Source organism: Leptosomus discolor, chromosome 9 (genome assembly GCF_034619465.1).
Source record: "Leptosomus discolor isolate bLepDis1 chromosome 9, bLepDis1.hap2, whole genome shotgun sequence".
Classification (NCBI taxonomy): domain Eukaryota; kingdom Metazoa; phylum Chordata; class Aves; order Leptosomiformes; family Leptosomidae; genus Leptosomus; species Leptosomus discolor.
Window position 1 is genome coordinate 7,797,791 of NC_141399.1, and position 27,836 is coordinate 7,825,626.

The 27,836-nt window shown below is 43.3% G+C and overlaps 1 protein-coding gene across 2 annotated transcripts in view; it reads left to right on the forward strand.

Moving 5' to 3' along the window:
- The window catches only part of MAGI1 (membrane associated guanylate kinase, WW and PDZ domain containing 1), a 353,430-nt gene that overhangs the window by 297,221 nt on the left and 28,373 nt on the right, over positions 1 to 27,836 (forward strand). For both annotated transcript variants that reach the window (XM_086470625.1, XM_086470626.1), the window contains exons 11-14: positions 1,211 to 1,393; positions 2,464 to 3,084; positions 19,430 to 19,461; positions 26,964 to 27,180. In XM_086470625.1, the coding sequence (XP_086326751.1) occupies positions 1,211 to 1,393; positions 2,464 to 3,084; positions 19,430 to 19,461; positions 26,964 to 27,180 (1,053 nt within the window). The remainder of the gene's footprint in view (positions 1 to 1,210; positions 1,394 to 2,463; positions 3,085 to 19,429; positions 19,462 to 26,963; positions 27,181 to 27,836) is intronic.

Sequence of the window (27,836 nt, forward strand, 5' to 3'; positions counted from 1 at the left end):
TCTGAGCAGTACATCTGCCCACGACGTGCAGGAATACCGTGTTCCTGTGCTAACTTTCAAAGGTGGAAGGCTGCAAGTCCTCATACTGCCCCCTCATGAATAATCTTCAAATATACTTCCCCTCCCCAATCAAAGGCTTACGAGTCTCAAATCCCCTCACTCTCCCTCAAGGTCTCCTTTCTGAACAGAGGCCCATGGCGATGCTGCGGAGGTTTTTGAAAGTACGCCAGCTCCCCTGGCTGCGATATGCACTGCTGATCCCAGAGCTGTCACCAGAGGGCTTAGTGGCACAGTCTTTTCCCCTCCAAGCATTAAGAAAAATTAAAAGTCCAAAGGTGTTTAGTGTTGGCACTGTGAAGTACAGCAACCATGATTCCTTTTCTAAGCCTGTGCAACATGCATTGCAAGGATATGCTTTTGTCTTTGGAGCCCCTCATTCCCTCTTAACCATGCTCCCAGAGAGCATTAACGGCCCTCCAGCACAGCCGCTCTGGTCCTGGGCCGCTCTTTGATCCATACTTCACAACAGCAGTGTTTCATCCACAACAAGCAAGGAGCAGAAGGGAAAGAGAAAAGACTTCAAACAGTGTCTGAAGAACAACATCAGCGTCCTCCCCTTTTTCACTGGCGGGAGGTCACAGGGTGGTAGCAATGGTGGGGCGGGGGCGGTTGTGCTAAAGGGTTATGCAGTGTCTTGCCAGAGCTCAGAAGTTGCTTTTTTGCTCGGTGGGTTGGGAGAAGGCCAAGTGGTGAAAAACGTAACGATACTCCTTTCTGCAGAAGCTCCCGCTGCAGACTCCTTCTGTAGGAGGCATTTGTACTGCCCCTGTCCCGTCCTTCCTGGGATGGATATAACCACCTCAGGACGGAGATAAGACGTGTATCTAAGCCAGCATTGCCAGCTTTAATGTATCCCATTCTTTAAAGCAGCATGTTTTCCCCTTTGTAGCCTTGGGGCTTTGGTGTGCACAACCACAGCTAACAAAGCGCCAGGTACTAGGGTTTTTGCTCACTCCTTTTACTGCGTGATTAGATCCGAGGAGACGGGTGGAGTGCGATGAGGTGAGAGGATGCTGGAGAGAAGTGCAGCCCCATCCCAGCACACCGCTGTGTTTGTCTGTGTACTTGTTAGAATGGGGAGGGGCAAAGGAAAAACAGATCAAACGCCCTTGCCTGCCTGTTTATAGCTTTTTCCAAACTTCCTACACAGGAAAACCTTTTTTTACACGAAACCCGTCTGAGTTGAAAGGGAAGTTCATCCACACCAAGCTAAGGAAAAGCAGCAGGGGTTTTGGCTTCACTGTCGTTGGAGGGGATGAGCCAGATGAATTTCTCCAAATCAAAAGTTTGGTGCTTGACGGCCCCGCGGCGCTGGATGGCAAAATGGAGACAGGTACTGATGCTTTGCATCAAAATCACCACCACCACTTTGGTTTGTGTTTTTACAGCTGGTTTTATGTGCAATTCATAAAGGACTGTAGTCCTCATCCGCTTTTTGGGGAAAGGCATTCAGCTTTCCTATTAGCAAGCAGGGAAGTGAGATACATTGAGGGATATGTTCAAAATCTTGTAGCAAGGCACTTCATGTGCTGGAATTTCACCTCAGGTGTCAAAATATCCAGCTGGGGCTCTGCCAGCTCCTGCTCTCCCCATGCTGACCTGCAGAGAGGAGCCAGCAGTTGTGGGGTCCCGCATCAGGCTGTGGGTTACTGCTCCCTGCTGTGGCGTATTTTTGTAGGGCTGCATCACTGCGTGTTTGTGTATCTGCTGTAGCACTCACCTCATCTCCCAAGCTACTCCCAGGGAATGAGTGGAGGAGTGGGCTAGTTTGCATTTCCCTCTTTGGAGGTGCCAAAGGCCAATTAGTTTTGCCAGAGATCAGGCCCAGCATGTTGAAATTCTGTTAGGATTCACCTGAGGTCACAACTCCTCACTTGCAGGTGGAGCATCACAACATTAAACATCCCTGTGTTGCAGCCCCCAGTGTTAAAAAATGAATCATAACGTAATCAATACTTAGATTTCAGGCCGAAGTATGTCTGAGACATGACACATGGCACTGTATTTGAGCAGTTGGTATTTGAGAGCCTTCTGTAACAGCTCTCGTGCTCTCAGTTTTGTTTCTATCATATGTCAGCGTAGCACAGTGTGTAACAGTGAGAGCTGGGCTTCGAAATAACTGTTAAACGGGCCATATACCGTCATTTGAATTCATTAATTTTTTTCATGGGCCAATTCCAGTTTCACTTTCAAAAGTGTTTATGTACATAAAAGCTTTATGCAGTGAATCCATTGTGTACACATAGTTCTTGCTTGCCCGAGTGTCACCGCTCCTTTTCCTTGCTACTATTTACCTGTGAGTGGTACCTGTGGATACTGCAGATCAGCTTGCAAGCTTTAGTCCTCACCTTCCCAGGGTGAAATAAAGTATATATTTGGTATATCTGTCTGTGTCCTTTGCAGGGGACGTCATAGTCAGCGTGAACGATACCTGCGTGCTGGGGCACACTCACGCTCAAGTTGTGAAAATCTTCCAGTCCATCCCCATCGGTGCCAGCGTAGACCTCGAACTGTGCCGAGGCTACCCCTTGCCCTTCGATCCCGATGATCCCAACACGAGCCTGGTTACATCCGTGGCAATTTTGGACAAAGAGCCCATCATTGTGAACGGGCAGGAAAATTACGACTCCCCGGCGAGCCACAGTAGTAAAACAGGGAAAGTAAATGGCACAAAGGAAGCAAGACCCAGCAGCCCAGCTGAGGTCTCTTCCAATGGACCCCATGGTTACCCCAATGACACAGTCTCTTTGGCATCTTCGATAGCAACGCAACCTGAACTCATAACTGTGCATATAGTGAAAGGGCCTATGGGCTTTGGGTTTACTATAGCAGACAGTCCTGGTGGAGGCGGCCAAAGAGTGAAACAAATCGTGGACAGCCCGCGGTGCCGCGGCCTGAAGGAGGGCGACCTTATAGTTGAAGTCAACAAGAAGAATGTGCAGAGCCTCACTCACAACCAGGTGGTGGATATGCTGATTGAATGTCCTAAGGGAAGCGAAGTCACGTTGCTGGTGCAGCGAGGAGGTAAGTTTTCAAAACTCCTTTAAAACGTTTCTTCTTGAAAGTTAAAAAAAATGCATGTCATGAAAGACCTGCTCTCCTAAGCTTCTCTGTAGAAAAGGTTTATGTCTTAAGGTGCAGGAGCTGCCCCAAGTTGGCTGTTGTCAGGTAACATAGATGATTTGATGCTGCACTGGGGGGAACGTGCATGTAGTTCCCATGCGCGCGTACACTACACACGTCTTCCCATAACGCAGAAAAGGGTGGTTACACGTATGTTTACACCTTTACTTACATAACAAACCTTGATCTCATGTTCATAAAACTTAATTATTTTGAATACAAAATGGACATTTCTTGAGCTGTTTTGGGAGATGGAAGAGGCTGTAATTTACAGTGTTCAAAATCAGATATCCCTTGACTCTTCATTGTGGAAGGGTTACATCTGGGATACAGTTGGGAGTGGAGGAAAGAATTTAAACTTCTCCAAGTTGTAAGCAATTGAAATGTTACTTCTGGACATGTCTGTCTGCTGTGCAAACGGGAGCTGAGCTCATTTTGGTTGCCTTGCTCAGAGGCCACCAACAGGTACAAAGAACACCCTACAGGCAGTGTGTCTGTGACTCACGTGTGAGCATGGGTGATAGGTCACCTGTCAGTGGGGTCAGTCCATCCACAGGAACTCTTTCCCTGCACATAGTAAGTGTAAAGTAATCTGAGGTAGCAAGCTTTAGTCCCACCTTTTAGTCTGTGGATTAAAATTACTAGAAAAGTTAGTGTCAAGCTCACAGGGAAAGTCCATGTCAGTTGTTGAGTCCAAAGTCAAGAGCAGAGGGATCAGTTCGCCCTCTCTCTGCTCCGGCATTGGCAGCGGGGATCTGAGAGGGGCAAAGCCCCAGCCCTGCTGCACTCCCTGTCCCACGCAGTGGTTTTAAAGGACGACGAGCACGTTGGTGCTCAGCACCTCACGGGATGAGCACGCTGCAGAGGCAGAGTTAAGCTGACAAGTAGGTGCCGAACACAGCCCCCAGCCAGCCCTGGGAGAAGTGTGTGATATCAAAGTACTTTTCTGATGCCTTTTCTAAAGTGTTTGATTGTACTAAGTTAGCAACCATAGCCAGTCCATTTTAATGGGGGACAGGCTGCTTTCTGAATTTGCAATCTGATTTGTTGTTTTTAAAGACCCATTTCAAGGAATTGAGGGCATTGATTTGGCAATTAATAGCAGCTCTGGAGAAAGCACTGCCTGCCTTATACTCCTTCCTTTCCAAGTGCTTACTGTGTTTTTGTATTTTGATAGTAAATTAAAAAGCAGAGAACAGACTATACTAAGAATTCTTCAATTTTCAAAATGTGAATTCCATAAAGACTTTTAATAGTAGAGAGGTTTAAAAAATGCACTGTGTTCTCATGATTAATATATGTACTATGGAGAAAACATGGTTGAAAGAAAAATAGCAGCTATTATTAATCCTCCCGGAGAGTGCATATATATCTGGTAACACCATACATTAATTATTTGAATTGTGGCTGACATTTAATAATCCTCCTTATGCCTGGAAGGCATAATGAAAAGATTCGAATAGGAAATAAAAGCATAGTTTTAATAAGATAGTTATTAGTTCCCTGGTAAGCTTGCTGAATCTCTCTCTCTTTTTTTTTTTTTTTTTTAATTTAATTGAGATACTAACCACATGTTGAGCATTTGCTATCACCTTCCCAGATAGATACCATATCAATCTCCTTGAACTGCCTCTCTCCCTCCCTCAAGGTCCTGATGCTTCCATTTGAGCACAGAGCACTTGCAGTTCCAAATTCCACGCTGTCGTGGTATGGGACTCAGAAACTGTGGTGGCCCTGGATCCAGAGTTAATCATTGAAACGTGTTTTTCTTCACATCCAGAAGAAAGCTGGACCAAAAGGCACTCAGGTTGTGGCACAGAAGCCAAGCAGAATACAGATAGCAATAGTAGCCCCAGAATCAGAACCAGCTAGGTTTGTTTGAAGCTTGTGAGATGGAGCTGGCTAAAATGCACCCAGCACTCAGTGCTGCTGCAGTTGGGTCCTTTCTCCTGTAACTTTACCTCGTGTTACTCCTGGCAAGTCGTTTATCGGAAGTACCATCCCCAGAGAAGGTGCCGCTATTTATTTTGGTCTGATTAAAGAAATGTATTCAGCTCCAGTGTCTGATAAGCTCCTTCAGGGCTCTTGAAGCAGTTCTTTAGCTTCACTGTCAGTTGTCTTTTCCTCCTCCTCCCTCTGGTGTCCACTGAAGAAAATGCTCAGATGCTGTCAGGCATCCTTGCATTAGCCTAACATTTGCATTCAGTCACGCTTTGCATGAAGCATCCCTGCAACACTAAGGCTGGTGTTCAGAGTTGTCGAAAGGATTTGTCAGAAGTGATTACTAATCAGGCAGAAAAATATCAGAAAGAGATGTGTAATATACAGGAAAATCTCTGCCTGCTCCAAGTTACTGGTGCACTCCCAACAACGAGGTTTAATTGTTAAAATGCAAACCCACAACTGCTGAGAGCAGCCCGTAAAATATTTACTGTGAAGTGTATGCAGCTAAAGTGCTGGCTTATGGGAGCAGGCGAGTCCTGCCGTTGCCTTTGAGTGAGGAACAGAAGGATGATTTCAGGAAGGATGAAGCTGAAATGCTCCCTCTGTGTGCTCGGCTGCTCACGTGTCATCTGAAAAACTGTTTGCAGGACTCATACAAGATTGGGGCAGGGGGATAAATGCATTAAGAGAGGTTCAATGTCAGGTCATTGAGATTTTTGCTTTCTAGAGGCCCCACAGAAAACTTGCCTTATCTATATTCTAATTTAATTTTTTTATTTTCTCCTTCTTCCTCCCCTCTCCAGAGCTTAATGATATTATTGCTGTTGTTTTCCTATTTCACCTATACATAGTGCTTGATAAAACACACTGAGCATATCTCATGGTTTGGACTTCAACAGTTGAGGGGTTCAGAAAGGCTGAACTCCGAGCAGAGGCAGGGCGCAGAGGTACTAATAGGGCTGTACACAAGAGCAGATCAGAAAAGCTGCTTTTGCTTAGCAAAATGAAGGGACAGAGGGAACAAAATTATTGTCTTTAGTTATTAGGTAGGAGAGATAGAAGATACTTAAACCAAAGAGCTGGCTGAAGAATAACTGGGTGTTGTTTGGCCGTGAGTAGTTTAAACTGGAAATAAGAAGAAAGTGCCAATCCATTAGAGCCTGTAAGTCAAACTGGAGGAGGCATAAAGGCTTTGCTGTCTGAAGGGGGAAGCTCATCAGCACATTTCAAGGGGATATGATGTGGTGCCTGCAACAGCAGAGGAGATGCTTAATAACCCAGCAGGACCATTCAAGGGCTGCGTACCTGGAAGTAAAGCAGTGCTACTGGTTCCAAAATGCAGAATTAAGCATATGTTTTTGTCTCTGAACTGCACAATGTAATTACACATTTCATGTTTTTTTAGAGATGGAATAAGACCACAAAAGGCACACTTTTATTTTGAGTATCTGTAGCTGAAAAGGTTCTTTTAACCTTGTACCTACCAAGTACATAAAGTACTTTCCTAAAAAAAAAAACCAAAACCCCGAGAGAAAGAAAGAAGGTAATAATATTTGCCACTTGAAATCCATTTGTCATTGAAGTCTTGTCTATGCACAGTAATCAACTCAAATAAGCAATTCTCAAATTCTCAAATACCTCTCCATTCTGCACAGATTCTATTCATAATAAAAGCAGCATTTTGTCAGAGTGATTTCACTGCTTCCCAAGGGACTTTTATGCTGGGAGTTGTGTCTGTGCTGGGACAGGTGGGGGACTGTTTCAGAACAAGTTATTCTGCAAAACTACTGTGCTTCATTTTTTGGAGTCACTAAGATCTGACATTTGTTTCGGCGAGAACGTACGTTTGTCTTACTGGTGTGTTTTGTGAATTATTTCAGAGTATATTTTTCCTTTTTTTTTTTCCTTTTCTTTTTTATAGGTCAGTCTTCCGTTCAGGTCACCCAAAAATATTGTGATTAGTTTGTGTTCAGTTACAAGAATTAAGCTGAGCAGTTTTCATGCATGTTTGAATGGAGTTTCCCTTCAAAGCTTTCATAGTTAGCGCTCAGTTGTGCCTTTATTCACCGGAAGGTTGAAAATAGCATAAACCTTGAGCCTGATCTACATAATCCCCTTGAAGATGTGTTCCTGCTTTGCTCCAGATCAGAGTAAAAGCATGCAGGTGAAATGTCACTCACATGTCGTGTGCAAATCATTAGAGTTTCTGATAGCTTTCCCTAGTGCCAAATTCACATTAAACTGGGGAGTGGAAATCTGTCTTCTGAAAAATAGATGATATATATGCTGAAGTTTCTAAGCTAAATGTATTTTATGGGAAGAAGAACCAATGCAACATCTACCTGTTGAAATGCCCATCAGTGGGAACCTGAGTCTTACCTCCATATAAAAGCAAAGTCTGTAGCAAATTCCCTGTTCGTGGTTCAGTTGACTGGAAGGTGTTTGTGGGGTGCGATGAGGTAGGTGGAAGTGAGGAGAGGTGTGTGCCAATAATCCTGCTCATTTGGTCCTTGACTCAGTGATCTTAAGAAGGTCCTTGTGATATATATGACTGCAAGAAAGATTTGTAGCGATGGAACAAAATTGCAAAGCAGTAAAGCAATCAACCTATTAAGTCTCCTTAGCTAGGTGGACCTTCCCTTGCTGTTCTGGTGATGTTCTTGGCATGTGAGGGTAATTAACCTCTGACACTTCCCACAGAGAGGAGTGAACTCCTCCTCCTTGTGCTGAAAATGCATGCTAGAGTCAACTGTCCTGGACTTGAAGGCTTTTTCTGTAGCCTAAAATGGAAGGACATCTTTTTTCTCTCTATTTATCTTATGTCCACACCATTGAAACATCGCATGGCGATATAAAGATAGGTGTCTTTTTCTTTGCACTGCTTGCTACAACTTCAGGCTCCCCTCAATCCAGGGTAGAGAGAGTTACAAGATGCTTTAGACACAGTGGGAAAACTTTACAAACAATATATCATAACAACTTATGATTGCCAGCACATTATAATAGTATAATTGAAATCAGATTCCTCTTTGAGATCTAGAGTGTCAAAATACAATGCTCAGGCATAAATGAGCAGTGGCATTGAGCATTAAATAGCTGAGCTGAGTGAAATCCATTATTGCTGCAGGTTTCAGAGGACGTCTCCTCACTACTCCATCCTTTCTGCCCCACCACAAACATCTATCAGCCTGAATTTTATAAGCAAAAATACTGTCTTTGTACTCATTTATGAAGACCCTCTCCACCCCTGGAAATGAAATATTCCCTTCCTGTCCTTACCAGAAGTGTTGGAAATGGATCATTTAGTGCTAAGAGCCAAAGAAAAGAAAAAAGCAGTATCTCACAGTGTTGGAATTAGAGCTTCTTTTCAGTTGCTATCCCTAATGATGTAAAACCATGGTAATTAGCGCTGCAATCAGCTATTCAGTGCAGACTTGAACTCTTTTGAACAAGCCACTCACTTCTGTTTGCCCTTTAGGCTTGCAGTGAAGAGCGAGTTGAAAGTCATGCCACTTAAGCATCTAGCTGCCAGAAAATTTCAAACTGTCTTAGCAGCTGCTGAATTAGAGGAAAAATTGAGTCCAAACTGCATTTAGGACAAAAATCACAACCTGGGAATCATCTGACCGTTACCACAGAGCGAGTTTGCCTGTGCCAAAGCTTCTGGAAAGTGAAGAAAAGTTCACCATTTCCAGCAGTGTTTTCAGTTCCTTATTAGGGAGGGAGCAGGGCATTACACTGAGGTCTTTGTCCTGTGTTTGGATCTGTAGGAAGCCCCTTGAACCCCATCTCGCTGAGCACAGAGCTGCTGGTACCAATCACTTTGCATGCCACCTCTATGGTTGGTTCTCTTACTCTAGTCCCCAGCCCAATACTTCGTGGCAGCTTCTTCCCTCGCTTAGAGCAGATCTAATTCCTCTCTGCTATCTGATGTGCTCAGCTGACCTCTACGTTTTTTGAAAATCCCATTTCAAGTCCTCTTTTTTTTTTTCCTTGCCTTACCTTCTGTCAGCCACCACCAGCTACCAAAGCTCTCAGTACCTTCTACTCGGGTATCTCCCATCAAACCTGTTTGCTGAGTCTCTCAGCAATTTCTCAGTATAGGTTATTTTGAGCTGTACACTGAAAAAGACCTGATATTGTAGTACAAATAATATGATCCAGAAATAATGGGGGGGGGGCTATTTTTGATAGCTCATCAGTCCCCCTCACTGGTAGTTAGTAAATCATATTTAAAAAATCAGAACCATAGAGTGCTTAAAGAAATATATGTCCATGTGTAATGCCAAGATTTGTTTTTCATGTTCATTACTTTGAATTGCAGGGTTATTACTTTGTAATTCCAGAGTTATGGATTTCCTGAATAAATTTGGCATCTTATTTGGCATTTAAAAATCTGTTTTCAATTGTTTAATCTTTTTCATTGTTGCAACTGTTTTCTCAAAAGAGATTTGCCTGAGAAGAAGGGAATCAGATCAGTGAAGTTTGTAAGTTGGTCTACAAACTGCATGAGAAATGAAATGAAATGTTTTTAAATGTTACTCTTCCATTTTCTGAAAATAGACAATCCTAGTAAAAATACATTGCTAAAACTTACGACCGATGCGCAGGGAAGGAGCCTGTCTGGGGGAACCTCTAGTTGGGTGTGGCTGCATCCTTTTTTTTTTTTCCAAATCACCAAGTCACTCTTTGTAATTCTGTTCTCTCTGTTAAGTGGAATTATAGTCTAACAAGGCCAAAAAAAAGCTGATGAGACTTTAAAGCAAGTTTGATGTCACATTTACTATTCTTTTACAGCCTTATTCTGATTAGGGACTAGTATATCAAGGAGCAGATACAAAAATCAGTTGAAGCCAGGAAAAGATTAAATAAAGGAGATGTTACACATTTTGATATTTTTAATAAGAAGTTTGAAGTTCATACCCCTTATTAGAATTGCTTATGTGCATGTATTTCAATCCACTGTGCAAGTTAATTTTCCTGTAAACAACTCCGGAGTGTTAGATACGCCTTTTTGGGGCAACGCTGTGTATTGTTATGCAGCACCATACACTGATCACTGGTAATTGGTTTTGTAAAGCAAGCTAGCAGGAACTTGTTTTCTCTTTGTGATAAAAATAAGCCGAACTTAACATTTAAAATCAGGTCGTCTTATAAATAATGTAGTATTTGGGGCTTACACGGTGTTTTTCTCCTTCAAAGTGCTTTACAGGTGTTAATCTTAGTGACATTAGCCATTTGTTTTTGATGATCTGAATTTGGAAGGTTCGGGGTAAGTCTGCTTACCAAAAACATGAAGGGGGAAATTTTGGTGCTGCTGAAGTCCATGGCAAGGCTCCCATTAGACTCCAGGAGGCAGCAGGGTTTCACCAAGGTTTTGGATGCCTACAAATGCCTGCAGCCACAAAGAGTAATTGTCGGTAGCTTGTTCAGACACCAAATAGTTTGATGTGCGTTACTAATGTTCATACAAATAGTGCATTGGCGGGAACCAATTAATTAGCATTACCAGGTCATGCTGGAGTTCCTCAGTGCAAGGCATCCAGTTGAAATAGCAAGCAACAAATTCAAATATCAACCTCAAAAAGCCCAAGTGCTTAAAAATCCTACATTAAGCTCCCAAAATTCCAGATATAAAAATACCCACATCAGAGTTCTTTCTGTCTTTTTATTTCAAGCCTCTAGTATTCGTATCCAATTGCCTTTTCAAAACCTGGGAGACTAAGAAACTCCGAACAAACCACGTTGTTGTATGAGCACCTGATTCCAAAACCAACAGCTTTATAATATTGCAGTTCCGATAATAAAGGAGAATCAGCATCACTGGTATGTGGACATTTTAATTGCCTGCAGAATTTCCAGCTCTTGCTGGTGTGATACATGCACAGTGCTGACACTAATCTGTTAGTCATTTCAGGCACAAGTGTTTTCCCCTCAGCTACCCTTCATTAACTCCATTTGCACTGATTCTCTTCTAGAAGTGAGTAAGCAAATGAAGAGATGCCTGTGAAATCTGCTTTTTGGGTCAGCGTTAGTTTTACATCAGTTGCCCTGCATTTTTGTGGCAGCATGGCCTATCTATGCTATAGCTTGTGTCCCCCAGATATATGTGTCATCTGAGCTCCAGAGTTGCTTGGAAGGGTAAAATAGCATAGAACAGTTGCTGATTCATTGCTTGGCATTTTATTACACATTTTGCATTAATTTCAAGGGCTGAGATAATTTCCTAAAGTATTGAGATATTTCATGAAGCGTACTGTAAAGCCAGAAGGAAACCTGTACTTGAATTATTAAGGAGGTGAACAATTAATGTATTTGGAATAACGGAATAATGTCAGTTTTGTGTAATCTTGCATGCTGACAGCACAATAGTTGCGCATAACTATAACAAACGTTATGCGCATGGCTGCCTTTCTGTGGCAGGGAATCTAGATCTGCCTTAAAATCAGTAAGAAAACCAAAGCATTTGCTGAATGCTGAAAGAAAAAAATGTCTGAAATCTTGCCATCAGGATGTTTTATTGCATGAACCACCTTATCTTGCAGAAAGCGGTAGGCTCTTAGATGAGAACAAAACAGGCGGTTGCTTAGCAAATGAAAGATGAGAGCTCTGAAATTCTTCCTAAAGGCTTTTTTTCTCCCTAGCTTGAGGTTTTGAAAGTTATCTTTTCTTTTTTTTTTTTTTTTTTTTTCCCCCCTCTTTATGTTTTGATTTGGTTTTGGTATTAAATGCTGAAGTGGTATAAGTGGAGCAACTCAAACCCACACAGTGTTATTTTATATCAAATGTGATGTGATGTAACACAAGGTGGCACAGCAGAACCTAATACTATGCATTAGAGAAGGCAGATTTAGCTAGAGATGTGCCTCCCACATCTTCATTGGGATTTGCACAGCAGGAAATGGAGCAGGCTTGGAGCTGTGCAACAAGGAGGGTTTTATTCCACCCAATTTTTCCTCCTACCCTTACATACTGCCTGTGTGGCATTTTGGTGTGCACGTACTTGTAAATAACAAGGTTTTATCAGCCGCGTTGCAGGTAGGTGCGGTGGCTGCTGCCCTGATTTGGCATCATCATAACCAGTCATAACAGAATTAATGAGGCATCAGAAATCCAAGAAAGGTCTTTGTTTATCACTGTAATTAAATGCATTTGGAGAGTCATTAAAAACACTAGAAGGTGGGCAAAACTGAGGAAGAAGGATGGCTTTGTAATGGACTAGTCAATGGTTTTGTTCTGAGACAGATTGTTTTTAAATATCTATCCTCGTCTGTCTCTGTTTTGAATTTAATTTTTTTTCCCCATTCTGCATTGGGATTTTATGTTTATTTGTTTTCCTGTTTATTTTTTCTTGGTCAGATGGACTTATTTTTGTGATGGTGATAGTAATTAGGACTATACCAGCTTTTAGAACCTGTTAAAGCTGTATCTTTCGTGCCAGAAGACCTGCAATGTACCATGAGTTGGACTTGAGAAGCTGGCAGGGCTTGTAGACCAGACGGATTTGGTAGAGGAGGCTGAGCTTCAGGGAGATGACACAGCTGGCTGAGGATGCAGGGGCAGGTCAGGGCCCTGTGGCTGGGGGCACATGAAGGCAGTGCTGGTAGGGATGTGGCAAGTGAATATCAGTCCCCAGAAGTTTTGACTCCATCTTTGTCTTTAGAAGTTAGTTTCTGAGATGTACAGTTACCTATTTTGGAAGTATATTGAGTTACTGATTGGTTTTAATAGAAAAGTGTGGTTTGAATCTAGTAAAATTGGTTTTTTTGTGAAAACATCTGCAAAACCATTGTCCTCTAGTTAAAGATTTTCTGTTTCAGCATGCTATGTGAGCGTGTGCACCCCCCCAGGGCTGAATCTTGCTAAGCATTCTGTAAATATTAGCTTATTATTAAGGGATGTTATTTATTAATAACAACATCAAACTAATGCCAAGAGGCCCCTGTCTGTAGGCGTCCCCTTTGTGCAGACTGCTCTCCAAATATGAAATAGGAGACTCTGCCATAAGCCACACAGGTTTGAGCGTGTGGATTTACGCCTTGTAACAGTGCTGTGATAAGGCTGAAGACAAACACCCTCACTGAGCAGGATAAATACAGATGTGACAACAGCAAAGTATGGTTTCTCCTCTACCAGTGTCCTCCATGCTGAGCTGGGAGTGGCACATGAGATTGGCCTTGAGGTGCTGCCGCCCTTCAGTACCCACACGGCCATGCCAGGGACAGCCAGCTGAGAAGGGGTGGAGGAGGGTTTGGGACTGGGCATCTTCAAAACTGCAGCATACCCAAAAGATTGTGAGATGTGCTTTAGAAATAAAGCCTGCAAGTTGTGGATTTTGTGGGCTTGCAGAAAAGCGTAGGTACCCTCATGCATATCCACACATGTATGCTTATGTATGTGAAAAAATATGTATACAATACATGTATACACACACATACATATATCTATGTAAAAAGAACATGGGGATTTCTGATTACTTTCCAATTCTGGTGTTTACCATTCGTGCAGTTTCAGAAATGTAATGTCTACGTACATATTTGTTTAAATATTAACAGAATTTAATCTAAGCATATGACTCCCAACAGCTCAAGCATTAGGAAAAATTCTTCATTTAATGAGCTTCAAAATCAAAATGTAAGAACTGCTGACATGCTTTCAACCATAGGTGGTTAGGTGGGTAATTGTCACACTAATTCTCAATCTCTTTACTGTCTTGGCATTACCATATATATCTTACTACATAGCTAAATTTATATTTTGTAGTAATTAAATAGCATTTTATTAGCCTATCTTTTCTTTATCGTTTCTAAAATCAGTTCTGGTTTGAAACGCTGAAAATGTGACTGAGACTTCAATTACAAGGAATTGTTTAGTATCCTGACCAAAAATGAGTAATTGAGGCTAATACAATTTAACGTCTTTAGAGCATCTAGAATGGAAATTCTTGTTAATGACAATAATATACTATGCCTCATGATGTTTTTTGCCAGTGCCAGTGGGTTAATAATGCCCGAGATGGTCTCTTAGCTAATTTGAACATTAGCATTAGAAATGTGACTTTTTCACTGTATTCAGTAGCTACCCAACTTGATTTATGACAGGGCTATATTCCTGCAGTGTAGATTATTCTCTTGCTTAAAGCTTGTATTGCATAGCTAATTTTTTTTTTTTTTTTTTTTGCTAGTGCAGTGACAGTCTTATTATGCAAATCACGATGATGAGCAGAAAAGTTGGGCAGGGACAAGGTTGGGGTTTTCTTCTTGATGGTGCTCCTTATGCCTGTATAGGCTTGCCTCTGCTGCTGCACATTGTTCTGGAATGTTTTCTTGTTCTTTCTCCAGTCTGGATATGATGAAGTTCCATCTAATTTTTTTAGATAGTATTTGTCCTTTATTAGAAATTCTTTGGCAATGGATTATACAGAATCAAGGGGATTGCTTTGTCACCACCAACCTCCCGTCCCCTGCCCCCCAGCAGCACTAATGGCCATTAGCGTTAATTATTTAAAGTTCCTTGTTTTGCACACAAAAAGCGGTGATCAATGTGCAGTGGCAGGTGTATGGCTGTGTACCCCCTGACTCCAGTATTTTACCCCTCATCTTTCAAAGTGTCTGTTTTCTTCAATATAAGCCTTTGAGTTTTATTCAGCACAGTGTAAGTTGCAGTATTTAGAAAGCTTGTTATTTATTTTTTTTCCAGGCAGGAACATTTTTTTCTGTAAATGTTAACCTTGTGACACAGTCTGAAATGTTTCTTTTCTTGTGGTTTTATTCATCTCCTGCTAATTTTCAGCTGTTGTGCATTCTGGGCTGCAGACGACATAATGGCGAAACCAAATGGGTGACCTTTTCACTCAGGCTCACCTATGGCTTTTTTTAGCTGTCGGATAGGGACGGTCCGCAAGGTGTCCAAATTGGAAGTGTTAAGCAATCGTGAGAAGTGAAGATCTAGACACAGTTGTTCTTTTCCTTCATGTGCAAAAACACCCCAAAACTGAAGAACATTGAGCAGTAGCCACAGATGTTGTAGGCAATAAATAAGCAAAATAAGCTTCTGGACTGCCTCTTAGCAGTTTCAAGTGCCTTTGTTCTATGGGTGGATTGTGGACACTGGTACTTAATTGTTCCAACTTAATTTGAAATCCCATTGAAATGTTTTTTGGTTTTTGTTTTTTGTTTTTTTTTTGTCGTGGAGAGGGAAATGTTCATGCCAGCTGGCCTTCACATAACCAGGCTGTTCGGATGGGTTGACTGGATGACTCCTGTGCTGCCTAGAGACAGGTCTTCCTTCAGATTCAATTTTCAATCATTTGATCCACTGTCTCTAAAACACAGGGCTATGGAACGGAGCGTGATGTGTCTGGTGTCCATCTAGTTAATTTTTGAGCATTTGTGGCCTTCTGAGCTCTCGCCAGAATCAGGCCCAGGCTATGGTATGGATTTGCAGTCGCACGTTGCATTCTGTATGTGCTCAGTAAAACAGAATTTGCTGTGTGTTGTGGTCTTCCCGTGTTACTTTGGTTGCATAAAGGCAAAAGATTTGGGAAAACGTTCCTGTGAACATGGAGGACCGCTGCATGTTAGGAACAACAACACTTGGGGTCACGGTCTTGTCCCATGGGTTCTTCCACAAACTCGTTGTAGGTAGGGTTAGGCAACTTACAGCTTCCCAGCTCCAAAAGTTTTACCGCACAAGATTGCAAAATTGACATATGCCAAATAATAGGAAATAAGCTGAGTTGTGGCCTTACTTCGTGGACCGCATCACTCACAACATAATACAGCGTCATGCAACGGAAGTACTGCTCCTGATGGGTAATGGCATTAAGAGTGCTGAAGTCATGGTACAAAACTTGCTTAATGATTTGCATTTTTTCCCCTATGTTACAAAACGTAGTTGAGCAGATGGATGCAACCAGCTGTACATAGAGCTTTAGGGAGTACTGGGGAGAAAAGAGAGGTTTTTGTTAAGATAAATGTAATAATCTCTGTGATAATTAGTTTAATTTAGATCCCTGCATCTGACTCATTTTTGACTAACCTTGTATGAAGCCTTTCTTGCCCTGCTGACGAGGCTGTGAATTTAGTTTGATTACAGTCCTTTTTTTTGTGCTTGTGGATTGCTCACTGATCACTGATATTTTTCATTAAGCAGTTGCTTTATTACATTGTTATTTAGAGGGGAGCAATTTGTGCTTTCTAATTAATTTAATTCCAGGCACATTTAGTAAGTAGCTACAATGAGCCCATTCAAGGGGTTTTAGGTCATATTGACATTGTTTACCAGATGTGCTCATTTGTTTTAAAACATTTGTTAACTCTGTGATGACAACAGCCCTGTTTGGTTGCATGACTGCCACTGTCCCTAATTTGCACCTCCAAAACACCCCAAAATTAGAAGACATGTTTCAAGTACTAGTGAGAGATGTTCATAGGCATTAAATCACACATGAATTATATTGCAAACAGTGTCAATATAAACTATTCCTATTTGATTATCGGATTGAGGGCAGAGCAGTGGAGAAGCCTTTTGGCTTTTCTTAGCCAGAGATGGGAATGCCCTTACTCTGACTACTAACAAATGGGACAATGCCAAAGAGATGTAAACTGGGTATTAAGTCCATGCTTGGCCCATTTACCTCTGAAAAACTTGCAGTGAGGCTTCAGGAGAGAATGGGGCAGCTGGGAGGACGAGCATACCAAGCAAGGAATGGCCTGAGCAGTGGTCTGAGCAGTGGCGCGACATGGTTAATGTAATCAAAAGATGAATGTTGTACTTCAGAGTCCTTACCATCCCAAACTGATAGGCATGGGCAATTGTTTGTGCCAGAAGCTTTTTGGTGAAGTTCAATATTTTCTTGCTAGTGGTGCTGCCAGGATTTGGGGGATATTCAAGTACTTCATCTTCATCGCTGTTAAATACTGTATCCATTCCCTCATCTGCGCATGAAAACTGCGCATGATACCTATCATTTGCTCATTTGGCCTGCTGCGTCAAAACCTGGGGTTTTAAAATGAGACCCTAGTTAGATGAACAAATAACATTTTTCAGGAAGATGCACAGGCAGGTTATTCCCGTGATAAGCTTGTCCCATGAAAAACTACCAACATCTATTAACATGTTCTGCAGTCACTTATTTTGGTAAAAAGTCAATTGCTGCTTGTTCTGCAGCAAAATCTGGCACAGAGCAATGACACTGTAAGATTCATCGGCCTCTGAAGGACCTGCCAAACAGTGGCCTTGATGTGTTTTCCATTATTTTTCAACCATTTTCCATCTCTTTTGGCTTGGAACAGCCAAAATTAATGACAAACTTTGAAGGAAAGGTTTGTTCAGTAGTTCGTACTTAGTAAATTTTAACATTTAATGCTTGCAATGCAATAAACTGAATTCTGGTACAATTTGAACCAACAGCCCAGCTGCATCTCCCCTTTATTCTTTGTGGGGAACATTTAAATTGCTGAAATACCTTTTCTGTCTCATGTTGCTCTGTTAAGGGTGCGTGCGTGCATGGGAATCTGTTCTACCTATTGATTTAATAGGAAAGAGCATCTCTTGGAAAGGGAGGATGAATGTGTGTGCATGCATGTGGAAGGGGAGAGAGAGGGAGAATCTCTATCTATGTGTTTATCTCTGTTATAAATGATGCCTGTTAAAAATGTGACTTGCCATGAATGTTACTAGCGTTTTCCTTTTTAAGTGTATTATACAAACATAGTCACCGTCAGCAGAAATGAAGCTGCAGTCTTGATTGTTTAGTTCAAACAGTTTTGATGTTTCCTTGTCCCTCGATCAATCAGTGCCTGGAGGGGTATCAGCTATTGGCTGGGAATGCATCAGTGAAGGGCAAAGCAGAGATATTCCTCAAAAGCTGAAAATACTTCATTTAAAATATTCATTACAGTTTGCATCCCAGTCTGTGAGCAGGCAGCAGTGAGCTCTGTTTATCATTTTTAATTGTGGATCTTCCCTATTCAGAACTAACATTTCCCAAATTACCTTAAAATGAGCTTCTTCCTAGACAGATTTGTAATTCGCTAGCATCACTTATTTTATTCTCTGTGTAAAAGTTAGACGAGGGCATGGGTTTTAGCACAAACAAAATGCATAAAGTAGAAAACATAATGTGGCATAAATGCCACATAAATCACATCCTAAAGACAAAAGCAGATTTCAAACATCTGAATTACTGAGCTCTTAATGTGGAGTGTAATCTTCTGTTTTGGTTTATGTTTGTTTTCTGGAGTGTCACACAGAACAAAATATGGGGAGTTCCCTCTCCTCCAGCAGTGGAGGAAAAAGAAAAGGTGATTTGCAAAATGCCCAGGAAAGAGCCTTTCCTGTGCTGTAGGTAAATCCCCCAGACAAGTGTCTCCTTTGCTGCTGGGACTTGGACTGTATGCAGAAGTAGTTAATAGAAATCCCACTTGAGTTCTCTTGCCTATCACAGAGCAAGTAAGAGGCTGCTCCAAAATGCAAAACTGTCCTTGAAAAAACCTTCTCTCGTGCCCTCCCGGTTGTTTCTTCCTTCGCATCGACTGCAACCTGTGTAAGCCCCCCTTCTGTGCGCGCCCTAGCATCCCCCCAAGGGTCAGGACATTTGCAGTGCTGTTTTCAAGCCTCAGCTCTCTGAAATTGTAACTAACAGATAAAATCTCTGGCTTCAAAGATTTACACTTAGGATGGACAGGAAGGAAAACGCGTGTTTTCTCAGTAACATTCACGTTTTTAGGGATAAAAGCTTATTCCTCCTTGTGTTTTTGTTTTCTTTTGCCCTGCCCTTGCCTCCTGGCTCAAGCCGATGAACATTTTCCTTTCAAAAATCAGTTTCTAGAGGAATACTTTTTAAAAAAATCAACCTGTTCCCCCTGCACCACTGCGATTGGTCCGATAAAATCGCCGAGGCGATCGCGTCAAAAGGAAATAGCCTCAGCTTAATTGTAAGCTAAGGCTCCCGTAATCCAGGGGAGCATTTGAGATTCTGCCCAAGCGCTGGGTTCCGGCGGGCGCTGAGGGCTGTGGGTTTCTCTCCCAGCCTCCCGGCTGCGGCAGCACAAGTCAGCATAGCTAATGCAGATAGAGCTCTCCCCCCGCTCCCTCTTCCCCGCTCCCGTCTCTCGCTCGCTCTCCCTCTCCCTGGGCTTTGATTCGATATGAACAGACTGGTAACTCCGATGCGAGAGCGAAAGCTGACATAACTCTGCAGATGGCTACGTTCGGATGATACACCTAGGGATTTTTCTTTAAGGGAAGGTAACGTTTAGATGCTAATGTTTATTTTTCCCTTGTTGCCATTTTTCAGGACTGCCGGTCCCAAAGAAGAGCCCAAAGTCGGTAAGCACTTTTCAGCTACTATTTTTGTCTGTTTGTCTGCTTTGAAGGAGAAAGGCATGAGTTTGGTTTGTTTTCTTTGTGGGTCTCGATTGTTTTAAGTTGTCTTTCTATTGCAACCATGATTACCTTGCACGGCTCCTGCTGCATGGGGAGATGAAAAGGAATGCAGTACGGAAGGGGACTTGTTTGCAAATAAAGCCTCAGGTTTACGGATCCTCTTCCCTGACAGATGAGCTTCTCTGTCGTTTAACTTACCAAAAAAAAAAGCTATTGTTTCCTTTTGGAAAGCTGGGAGGCTCCACCTTCTTGCCAGACAGCAATTCCTGTCGGGTGTTCATAGGCACCAACCTTTTCCATTAACTCCCTGAGTTTTCTCGAGTACCGTTGTCTGAATTATTAACAGAATGGGAAAGCGTACACCTTGTCAAGAGATAAAAAGCATGAGCATGATTATGGTTCCTAGGGAATACAGTTAGCTGTCCGAGTGACCAGGATTGTGCTGCAGGTGTGAGCTTCCTTATTTAAAAAAAAAAACCCACACTCCACAACAGAACAGTGTTTTCTTGTCCCTTCTGATCCTGTTTCCATGTGAAGCTGTTACCTGGATGACACGTTAGCTAATAGCGTGGAAGCTGTGATCTAAAGTATCATTAAAGCTCCATGCATGATATTGTGGAAGAAATTAATGTGCTATTTGTATGCAACAAAAAGAAATGCTGTACTTATAAAGGAAATGGAATACTTGAAGCCTGAAAGTTTCCAGCTATCTGTTGAGAGGGAGGAGGAAAAAAGAGAATTCTCTCCCAGAAGCTTTGGGGAAGCAGAGCGAGTGAGGTCTTTGCCGTGTTGTAAGACGGTGTGAAACTTCACCGACAGTCCCCGATGTGCCGAAAACTGCAGCTGGGCGCAGCCCGCCTCGCTGCAAACCTGGGCAAGAGGTTTATGAAGGGGCTGAGCAGAAGGCTCCTGCTTTTAATACAAGTTCTCTGTTCATCCAAAAAAAAAAAAGCCCTGAAATAATTAATGTGATTCTGATGGCTTAGGGCAGCACTGATTAAAGTCATGTGAGCTCAGGCCTCTACCATTGTCAGCTCGCATTAATGTTGAGAGGCAGAAGTGCGGGGTGTGCTCCCTCGCAAATCACAGGCATGTCAGACCCTGCACGCTCGCTTCTGTCATACACGGAGATTATTTCAGCCTTCGGTGAAACAGAAGTGAGTGTGTAAAATACATACGCGTCTGGCACGTTTCTTTTCTCTGCCTGCACTTTTTTTCCCCCGATTGGAGCAGGAGTGGCTGCACTCCATCCAAACTCCGACTTCTGTCATTAAACCGGCCCCGATCAATGAGTCTCGGTCTTTTCAAAGCTTGGAGGCTTCCACTTTGCCACACACACGTTTGGCATCAGGTGAAGCGGGATCCTGCCATGTCAGACACCTTTCTGGTCGGCAGCGATGCACTGTGAAAATCTGAGCAGCATCTAAATCTGTGTCGGGATAGTTCTGCCTTGATGAACAAAGAGACTTGCTTGCAAACAGGTGTAGCTCTGCAACAGCAGATTTCCCCCTACTATTTCCTTTAAGGAGCCAGGCAGCCCTGGGAAAGCAGCCCCATTCCCTCTCATGCCTCTCCCAAATGCCTCTCGCCTTGCTCTAGGGTCCCTCCAGTTATTTTTACTATGGCCCTAGGCGGTGCTGTTGCCTCTAAAGTGCAGGATTCACAAAAAGCAGAGCCTCGTATTCCCCCTGCTGCACGCCGGATCATTTGCGTCGGCAATTAGCAGCGATGTTTTACACTGCCGCATTGTGCGGCAGCTTTAATGACCAGCCAGCCGCTCCTCGGAGGGGCAGAGCAGAGCGTCAGAGTTGGTACAGCCGCTTCTTCATTCCCCAGCATCGGTGACGTGCATGGAAACCTGGAGCAAAGTGCCTCGGGGCACCCGTGTGCAGAGGTGGCGACTGTCCTCTGCGCTCTCTGGGATGGATTTGCTCCAACACCAGAGCTCGTGTGGCCAAGGCGATGGTCAAAAGCATAAAAGCTGTGGCTTTGCTGAACACCTTCCTCCCTTGGTTTAGTTGCAGGGCTGCTGCTCAGCTGCGGGGCCAGGGGAGCCCAGCCCTCTTGGCCATGAAGATTCCCTCTTGCTCTTGTCCTGGCAGGGGAGAGCCAGGGCTGCCCTGCTGGGACACTCCCCGGCTGGCACGGCATCTTGCTGCACCCTGCCCTGGCATTTCCCAGGGACTTGTGGCTGTCGGATGGATGTGGGTGCTGCCGGCTGAGCTGTGCGCCCACGGGCTCTCCCCAGCGCTTGGCTATGGGGCTTGGTTGGACGTGATGCCTGTTTCCCCAGCTCCCTTCGCCTGATGTGGGTGGAGTGTTTTCCAGCATTCCCTGATTAATAAATTAGCTGCAGTTAGAGGACAGCGTACCTCCAGGCTGGAGCAGTTGGCCTGATCTTAACTCATGCTCGTTCTTTGCTGCTTCTGCAGCATGGGGGAAGACACGAGCTCAGGTGTCCGTCCTCGACTCCTTCATTCAGTGCAGTGATGAGCCCTCTCTTTTTACCTCGTATCCTTTCCCAAAGCCTGGGCGCACTCCTGACTTGCTGCCAACAGCTGTCTCTTTCTCAAACAAGCCCTATTTTTAGCTAGCAGCCCCAATCCTGTGCTCCCGAAAAGCTGACTTCAGGCTGTTGGAGCCCTCCCAGCTGGGAGGAGGTGTTTTAGCCCCTCGGAGAGGTTTGTTAGTGCTGGGGCTGCGGCACGGTCTGGGGATATTTTTCTGCCTTGAACTCAGTTTCCCCGGGCTGTATTTTTCAGCCTGTGTGTATCTTCTGATGAGCTTTGCTCTTTTTCTCAGTTTTTAAGAAGATTTTTTCAACCTCGGTGAAAGAGCCAAATCGATAAAGAAAGTTCACAGCCGTGCATGGGACTGGGCACTTCCAAGGCCTTTCTTCCCCCTTCCCCCCTCCCAAGGACATGCTCACAGTAGCTGTCTGTGCTGCTTGTTTGTTTTCAGTTTCCCATTGATTCTTTTTTAGATGAAAATGGATAATATTTTTGTATTGACCGTCTGAGGATACACATTTTCAATGTGCAAGTTCTCTAATATAGCAATTTCCCCTGCAATTGTGCTGGTATATCATGGATGAAAACAAACTTTTTTTTTTCTTTTTTTTTTTCCTTGCATCAAAACAGTCCACAAGGGGGCAAAGATTCCCATTTCCAGCTCAGTTTGCTGTTGCTGCCAGGACCAGCTTCTCCAAAATACTCTTGTGCACAAAATCTGCAGCTAGATCGTCAGAAGACGGGATCACTGCAGGGGGAAGAAAGTGCTAAGCTCTTCCAAAAATCTAATTTTTCTTTTGGGCGTAAATAAATACATTGTCAGCATAACTGAATTGTGGCCAAAAATGCAATTCAGATGCACAGCCTGTCCCTGACATGAGACTTGCCACGTATTTTGGGTGGATAGGCAGCACTTGGGGCTCTGCCGAGGTCCTGTTCTTGTCGGCAGGAGGAATTGGTTCCACAGCATCAGTGGTTGTACAACACACCCCTCTTCGTTCAGAGATCCTTTTTTGCTCCCATCTTAAATGCAGTGGGAGGAAACCACAGCAACTCTTCTCTGTTGCAGTTTTATGCCTGGAGAATCCCGTGCCGAAAAGCTTTGGTGTCCATTCATGCCGCAGGATGTGCTCCCTGCTACTGTCACCTCTTCTGCTGCAGGTTTCTCTCTGCCTGACACAGACATACTCAACTGCTGCTAATAATTAGTGTCCCATCCCTGCCTGCAGCCACCTCTCAGCCATGTCATGGGCCTCGGTCATTTTGGCAGTCACTGTACAAAGTAACATCTAATTACTCTTTCATTTAGCATGAATGACAAACTGATCTCTGCTATGTGGGTATCTCTAGCATTTTCCAGGCACTTGGAGACTTTTGTAAGCAGTTTTCCTGCTGTCTCTTTGAAACACAACAGCTTCAATCTCCCCGGCTCACATCACCTTTGCTGTTTCCTTCCCTCCGCGTAATCAGAGGACAGTGTAGTGCTCAGTGTGGGCTCACTCAACCTCTCTGCTGAGGGAGAGGCCGCCTTTCAGGTTGGCAAATGCAGTGCATGTGTCTGAAAATGGGATTGCACAGTGGGGGGAAGAAATCCTGGAAGGCTGATGTATGCCCAAACCCTGACTGCTGCTGCCCCCTCTTCTGTGGCACTTGCCCCCCTGCCCAGCTGCGCTCGGAAATCTAAGCCACGCTGATGTTCCTGTTAACCTCAGCCAGTGGGGAAAGGGCAGCTAGAAAAGGCCTTCTTCCCAGTACCACAATTTCTTCACCTTATGTTTTGCTGGATGAGCACTGCGAAGTTTCAGCAAGGGTGCAGGGAAGCTGGCACAGGCCATGCATCTCAGACCTGGGGCTTGTGCTGGGCGCGAGAAGCTCCAGCTTTCCACATATTTGTTTTGTCATGGCTGCAATACAGTTCTAAGGTGATTGGTTTTTCCCATCACCTATATTTAAGTGTGCCTTCTGCCTAAATGGACTCAAGGTAGTCATTGTAGTCTTGATTTCTGGCCATGTTTGGTCAAGAGTCTTTCTGGCAAGCTACTTATGCTTGTCAACAGCTCTGAAGAAGACCATAGACTCTGGAGGGTCAAGGGTGCTGACTTGGGTAGTTCAGAGCCCCATGCTCTTGTAGCTACTGGCAGAAATCAACATGATTCAGCTGATCGGCTTTACTTTGCACTGAAAAAACATGATCAGCATCTAGGGGTGAGGGCTGAACTGTCTGCTCTGCAGCAGGCTGTCACCAAACAGCCCCGTGGTCATCTGGCCCTGATTTAGCTGCTTTCCTGGCCGTGTGAGAGCTGAGTGAGCTGGACGGTCAGATCTGGACCCAGGAGGATCAGCCCCAACTCTAGGAACAAGGCAGGAGATAGAGAAATCATCCTTTTATTGGCTTCTGATCAGCTCATCTCTCTTGGGAATCTCCACCTTTGCACCAAAGCACAAACTTCTTCATCTGGGCAGTCCCCGTTGCAGGGGCGCTGCAGAGAGCAGGGCGGTCAGACCCCTGCAGGTCCTGCTGCTGCTGATGGGCTGAAGCTGCTACAGCACGTGAAAACAAGTTTGGCCCCAAACCTTTTTGGCCTCATCTAGTAATGTGAAAGTGGATTAACACCGTCTTGAATTGATTTAATTATGTATATTCATTATTTCCATGGTTGTGTTCCCCTTTCTCTGTTCCCCTCTTGAACTCCTAAACAGATGCTTCAGGCTTTTTGAAGGGGGTTATTGTCTGGAAAAACAATTGTCCCTCTGAAGAAGTTTTCCCCTGTTTCTTGCAAAATGTCTGTGTATTTGCAATTGCAACTCTAGTTTAATTAGAGGTGGTTTGCTTGAGATATGCTGACACTTCTGTTTGCAACCCAAATATGAAACAGAATTCATAGTTTGCTCAATATTTAGACCTTTCATATCATAAAGTGAGAGCACTTTTTAAAGTTCAAACTTTGGCAGTTTTTTAAATCATAAAGTTTTCAGAGAATTCTCAACATTTCCCCAAGGGCTGAATAAAGCTGCACATTTTAGTCCCTGTACTCCAACTTCTGTAAACCGGCTATTTCCAGTGAGATTGGCCTGAAGTTTCACAGGATGCTTGTAGTTATTTTAGTAGTTTGACCAAACAAACAAAGCAATCCAGATGGCTGGACCGAGAGTTGTAAAGTGTTTTTTTCTTTTTTTTTTCTTTTTTTTTTTTTATTTTTAAGTCACAAAGGAGTGATTATCCACAGTATTATAGATGTTTTAAAACTGCTTCATTTAAAAACTGAAGGGGTGCGTGTGAATTAGCTTCTTTTACCACTTAAAAAGCTGAAAATGTTTGAAATTGGTTCAGATATTTGTATTTGAAAGTCTGCAGATGAGTAATCACAGCAGGTATGCTTTGTTCAAAATTACTTTAAAGGACAAAGGCAATTCACATTCTAGTCGATCAAGATACCGTTTTATAAAATGATGGTAGTGGATCAACAACTTGAATGTAAGGCTGCGAGGTCAAAGTCATTTGGGCTGTTGGAGCTGGTTTTTTTTCTCAGTGTAAAGGTAAAAATATGTGCAACTTAAAAAAACCAGAAAAGGGTGTTGTTAAGACTCAAAAAGAGAGCACTTCCATAAGGTGACTTTCTCCTCTGTGATGATCTCAACCCTGCTATGATGGAGCATTGGCCACCTGGGGTTTCGTGTTCAGAGTAAAGAAGGGGGTCTCCAGACCTCTGTGCACTTCAGCCCCCCATGCTAATCTGCTCTGTGTTTGCTGCTGGCTTTTCTCCCTACTCCTGCTTGGCTTTCTATGGAGAAGTCCCTCAAAGCAGAGACTCCTCTTGCAATGTTTTCAGGTACCCCCTGCCAGCAGGAGGCTTTAAATTTTTGTCTGAGGTTTCTCAGTACAAGTGGCTGACCCCTTTTAGCCAGGAAATCGTGGATGTTGTAAAAACAACCTGTAGGATGCTGTTTTTCCGGCCTCTTTCTGCGTCACATCAGCCCTGGGAACATGCCAGTTCCCTGTGCCAGAGCAGGTGGGAGATTGGCCTCAACCTTAGTGCCATCCCAAGGTCATCTCAAAAGAGCATTAAAAAGCATTTGCTGTACAGTTTGGAGAGCTCTTGTTGAGGGAGGATTTTGCTGCATGTTGAGTAGTACAAAGCCTGGCAATGCAAATGTGACTTGTGCTTCATTTGAGCACACCGTTGTGAATTTGAGTTAAGAATTATGTACCCTGCTTAGCTAAATATTGAGCAGGCAGAGCTCTAGACATACTGCTTTTGAATAAGCCTTGAATTTAAGTGTATTTTTTCCTGTTTTAATATGCTCAATTAAAACAAGGAAATCAAACTGTAGATAGACGTTTTCATATTTATGAAGGTCTGTAATCTTGTGGATGCACTGGGAAGCAGAGGCATGGAAGTGGTACTCTGACCACCCACTTGTGATGTGGGGGTTGCAAGAGCTGCAGAGGAAAAGTGATCTTTCATAGTAAAGGCTGTGCTTGCATCTGTTTCAGAGGGACTGCTTAAGTTTTCACAGTGAAATTGGGTAGTTTTTCCTTTTTCTTGCAGGCTCAAGTTAGTCCCTTGTGTTGTCTGAGTAGAAGGTTGTTGAGTCTTTCTACCTTAGTGTATGAAAAAATAAGTGCACTGAAACTAGTAACCTATAATGAGATTTAGATTTGTTTTATGTGTGAGATGGAGAACTGCGTATTTTTTTATGATGGATTACTTTGTTTTGCATATCTCTTTCTGTCATTCTGCCTATCAAAATCTGTCATCGGGGAATTTAACTGTACCCAGCATTAACTGGTGGCAGCAAAACTATGATTTATATATTTACTTATGTGCATGCAGAAACCCTGATCAAAGAAGAGAGAAAAATTGATGGAAAACACCCACTCAAAGACCAATAACCGTCTGTTCTCTCTCCTTCCACTCGCTTTCTTCCTTACAGCAACCACTTGAAAGGAAAGACAGCCAAAACAGTTCTCAGCATAGCGTCTCCAGCCACCGCAGCGGGCACACTGCTTCCCCCGTTCACAGCACGCAGGTGCTGCCGGACTACACCGCCGCGGAGGCGCCGGCTGCGGATCAACCGGACAGTTCTGGGCAGAAAAAGCCAGATCCATTCAAAATCTGGGCCCAGTCCAGGAGCATGTATGAAAGCCGACGTGAGTATGAAGCAGGTGTGGTTGCTAAGGCTACGGCTCTGGCGGCTGCTCTCTGTATATTTTCTTTGTGAAGAACTGAATCTTTTAGATTTATGTTGAAAATATAAGGCTTCGGTTTGTTAATTTGGTATCTGGCAATGACATCTTCTTGATAGAGGTGCAGTTTCCTCTCTGATGAGGAATGAATTTAGATCACCTCTAGGAAAGGGCACTTAGACCAAAGCTTAATATGAAAAATCCCTTTAAAATTAAAGACCATCTTTTCCCCTATTTTTTTGTTTTGCTTTTAAGTTAGTCTGAAGGAGAATTTCCAACTTTGATATCCAGATCCTGAACTCTTTTTTTGAGGTTAAGACTCATTGTCTGATACGCATAGGATTTTCAGTAAGAAAGGGAAGTATTTAGTTTGCTGAAATTCGTATCAGATGCTTTCCATTCTCACCCTAGGGAGGAGAAAATACAGCTGAGCCATTTTACTTTGACCAGAGTGGACACTTTAACAATACAGATATCAAATGCATATTGTAAGTGGCTTTTACGGCAATTAATAATCTGCACACTTGGCTAATAGTTCATCAGGGCTTTGACTCTGCTCCAAGACTATAAATATGGTCTCAATTAGCTGCTTTTCTGCAAACAAAATAAACACACTAGCT